At 33.3% G+C, this 4,134-nt stretch overlaps 1 protein-coding gene across 1 annotated transcript; it reads right to left on the reverse strand.

Moving 5' to 3' along the window:
* Positions 1 to 1,966: 1,966 nt before the first annotated feature.
* SLC35G1 (solute carrier family 35 member G1) lies at positions 1,967 to 3,772 on the reverse strand. Its single transcript, XM_019502606.1, has 2 exons — positions 3,693 to 3,772; positions 1,967 to 2,923 (listed from the first exon to the last, which is right to left on the reverse strand). Exons 1-2 carry the CDS (start codon positions 3,694 to 3,696, stop codon positions 2,214 to 2,216), a joined length of 714 nt encoding a protein of 237 aa, XP_019358151.1. The 5' UTR covers positions 3,697 to 3,772; the 3' UTR covers positions 1,967 to 2,213.
* Between the last annotated feature and the right edge of the window lie 362 nt (positions 3,773 to 4,134).

Here is a 4,134-nt window from a genome sequence, read left to right on the forward strand (position 1 = left end):
TAACTATGTACATTTACTTTAGAAACAAAATTTGGATGAAGTTTTAAATGAGAAAGAACTCAAGAAAAAGCATTTCCAAAGTTACTAAATCAAGTCACCTGTTTTAAATCTGCATATGTTCAGTACTAGAATAGTCTAATAAAATAATAAAACAAAAGACCTCTCTTCAGTCAAGTAGTACAGGCTATTGAAGTGTAAAGAGTGATTTTTTATAGTTCACAGATTTAAACAAAATATTTTCAACATAATTTATAAGTAATAAACTTGTATAGTGTTTTTTATTCTTTACTTTGGAAAGGAATTGCTATATTTTAACCTTTTTTTTTTAAATTATAATTTCCTTTCCTAGCGTTTTGATGTTGGCTTCAATAAAAGCAACCTAGGAAAATACTGCTCCTTCCAGAGAAGCATGTCAAAGCACTTTATCCTCAAACTATACCAAGGTGGTATACAGCAGCTGTTTAATATTATTTCACAGAATGATGTTACACACACAAGTATTAATGCCTAGCAATAAGAACATACCCATTAGTAAAACATACCTACTAGTGAGATACATTCTGCAGTTATACAACATTCTCCTCTTTTAGAGGAAGCACTGTAAATGACTGAAAATGCCCCAGGACCCAGAGTAAAGGGCCTTATAAAACTTCTTTAATCACTGTTATACTGAGACCCAAAAGAGAACTAATTTTGGGGACCCTCTATATTTTATACTAACATTTTCTTCCTGCTCAAACATGTGGAAGACAGGGCTGCACAATGTATGCCTTTCTTTTAGTATATCTCTATCAATAAGTAGTCTACCAAAATGACTGACTGTGCAATGAGTGCAGAATGCATTTTGTACAACCTCCACTGTGATCCTGGCTAACCAGCATTTTCTCTGGAATTTTAAAATCTCTTGTTAGCCAGCAAAAACATAAGAAATGAGAGGGCTTCTTATGCAAAAGAATCAATATATGGCTTACTGCAAAGAAGAATGCAACTGTTTCGTACATACAATTTTTTATAAAATTATTTAAATAAAATCATTGGTGTACAGCATTTAAAATAATCTATTTTACATACTTATATAATCAAAATATAAGATCTCTTTTTGCATAGAAATTAAGTAAAGTGCAACTACAGGATAATGTTCCATACCATAAAAAGTTCACAAGTATAACATTAAACTGACACGGTGTGAGTTAAGCTACTGCAAGGAGATTTTAGATTGGTAAAAAAGAAATCTGATAGGAAAACCACAACATTTCCCTTAAAAAAAAAAAAAAAAAAATCAGAAAGATTAAATGGCCTTTATTCATTTAAGACCAAAGTGAAAATTAAAATAAATTCCTACACACCTGGCTTTATTTTTGTGCAAAAAAATGTCAAAGGCTTCCAAGTGTGTCAGCCTTGCGATCCAGTCTGCTGTGCTGTGGAGAATTTTTGGTTTCCTTTTGTTGAACAGAGCTGACACTTTATTGAGTATACATAATTATAAAGCAGTCACCACATCATTTAAAAAAATAGCAGCTTATGTAGATATACTGATACATAGTTAGTGATGGAAAGAGAAAGAAAAACTTAATTCTCTACTGTCTTCAATCTTTCACCCAGTTCTCTCTATAAAGCGAGTGCAAAAAACTCCCTAATTAGAATGGTAGTCTTCTATTCCCATTTTGCAGACATGCTAATGACTACATGTGGAAGTGGTGAATCAGGATTATAAGGAACAATAGTAGTTCCTGCATAAGGAAAATAACAGGGAGTAACTTTGATAGAAGCTTTTAAGACATAAAAGAGGAAACTTTTCATAGCTCTTTCCTGATTAAGTATAGGTAAGGGTGACCAGAATCGGAACAGACTTCCCAAGGAGGTGGTACAGTCCTCAACCTTGGAAGTCTTCAAAAGGAGACTGGACAGGCACCTTGCTGCAATCTTTTGATCTCAGCAGTAGTCCTGCCCAGAGCAGAGGGGTTGGACTCCGTGATCTTTCGAGGTCCCTTCCAGCCCTTAATTTCTATAATTCTACACCATAGAAAAGCATATACAAAGCCAACTAATTAAAACATCTTCAGTACTCCACAGAAGTCAGCTCACTCTTTATCGTGGGGATAACTCAATAATATATAGTTAAAAACATTATTTTAAATAAATAAAATAAATATTTTATGGTAAATATTTCCCAAGAGTGCTAATCTCTGTTCTTGTAATGAGTGTCTAGCTTGCTAGACTTTATTTTGTTTAGTTTTTTTTGAATTTTGTTGCCACTTACGAACAGCAGTTCCAGAGCTACTAGCTACTACACAAAGAGCACCACCCACTGTCCACCAAGATGGTATATGATTAAGGAAAAGAATCTGTAAAATAAAAGCAAACACCACATCCATTGTTTTCATTATGGCAACAGGACCAGCTTTCTCTATCTGCAATGCTTTTGTGAGAAATATTTGACCCCCCAACCCTAAAATTCCAATTAATATTAGAAGAAGTCTGTCTGTACCACAATGTGGTAAGCTCCATTCGTCTATTATAGACAGTGCTATAATGCATTCAATTAATCCAATTACTGCATAATACCAGATAGACAAAAAATAGTGCACCGATTTTCCCATCTTTCTTAGTATAACGAAAGTCGAAGCTGCAGACACTGCACTTGTAACAGCTGCTATTGTCCCTTTAAGATGATTTGTATAGCTGCCTTCTATCCCTGTAACAATGGATCCAAACAGAAAGGGTGGTCTAGCAATAAGCACCACTCCAGTGATTGTGAAGAAGGTGAAAAGAAGATCCCAAAGACTGTATTTTTCCTTGAGAAATATCCAGGCTAATAACGATGTAAAAACTGGACTGCTGAAAGTTATAACAGTGGCATCAGCCAGAGGCATTACTTGGAAAGCGTAGTAGAGAAGAATCATCGCACTAGAGCCAAGGAATCCTCGGAGGAAAAGAAAAACTCGTTTACCTTTTGGTCCCAAAAAACCTGTTCTGAATATTAAGAGCAACAAAGATAACATTAATTTCATGACATGGCGACATTATAACTAAACATTTAATTACACTTAACTGTACTCTTTACAAGTAAGAGACTTTTCATCAAGAAACTGTCTGAAATACTTGATTTAGCAAAGATGTATTTATATTACAGTAACACTTAGACATCCAAATTAGAATTAAGGACTCGTTGAATTACTGCTTGGAAGTTATCCCAAGGAAAAATGTAAGTAACACCTAATTACCTTCTGATTTTAAGGCTCTTTCAAAGTTCTAAGTACTTCTAGAATAGTTCATTCTCTTGTGATCCAGAGACCTTTTTTAAAAAAAAGGTTCTTGAAGTTCATTAATAAAACAATGGGATTTCTTTAAATAGAAGTTACAAATATTGCTCAAGAGCATGCTCTGATCCAATTAAAATACTTGCTGTCCAATTTATCCTTAAATTTAGTGTATGAGAGAACCAGATACAATACTAACTATAAGGTGTCAGGTGAAGGCTGATATTTCGTTAAAAAAAAAAAAAAAAAAAAAAAAAAAAAAAAAATTTTTTTTTTTTTTTTTTTTTAAAAAAAAAATACCCCTCCCCCCAACCCCTTTTTTTTTTTTTTTTTTTTTAAAAAAAAAATACCCCTCCCCCCAACCCCTTTTTTTTTTTTTTTTTTTTTAAAAAAAAAAAAAAAAAAAAAAAAAAAATCAGGCGTAATACTTACTCATAGTATATTAAACCAGGAAGAACAAATGACATTTGGAAAACGCATCGAAATGCACTGACTTCTACTGAATGTACATCTTCAATTTTTTTTAGAAATAAAGAGGCCACTGAGAAAAGGAAGGCAGACAATAAGGTATAAAACAGGCCAAGTCCTGGACAGGCAGCCTTCTTCTTTGTTCCTGTAACACATAATACATGCCAGTTAGTAATTAATTTAATTCCTGGAAGCTTTTTGAAGTGGGTCTGGAAAGAACATGAGTGTCCAATTGTTGTAGTTTTTCTTGTAATGAGGAAAAAGAAGGTAAAGGAAGCAAAAAACCCCTACCCCTTGTATTTATTGTAAACATATTGCAAGTATATTTGACTTTCATATTTAATTTTCTGTGCGCTCGATGTGAAATCCAGTATGGCATGGATATCAAATCATCATCTTACCTCTT

This window comes from Gavialis gangeticus, unplaced genomic scaffold, assembly GCF_001723915.1.
Source record: "Gavialis gangeticus isolate Ggan-Ray unplaced genomic scaffold, GavGan_comp1, whole genome shotgun sequence".
In the NCBI taxonomy this organism is placed as follows: Eukaryota; Metazoa; Chordata; order Crocodylia; family Gavialidae; genus Gavialis; species Gavialis gangeticus.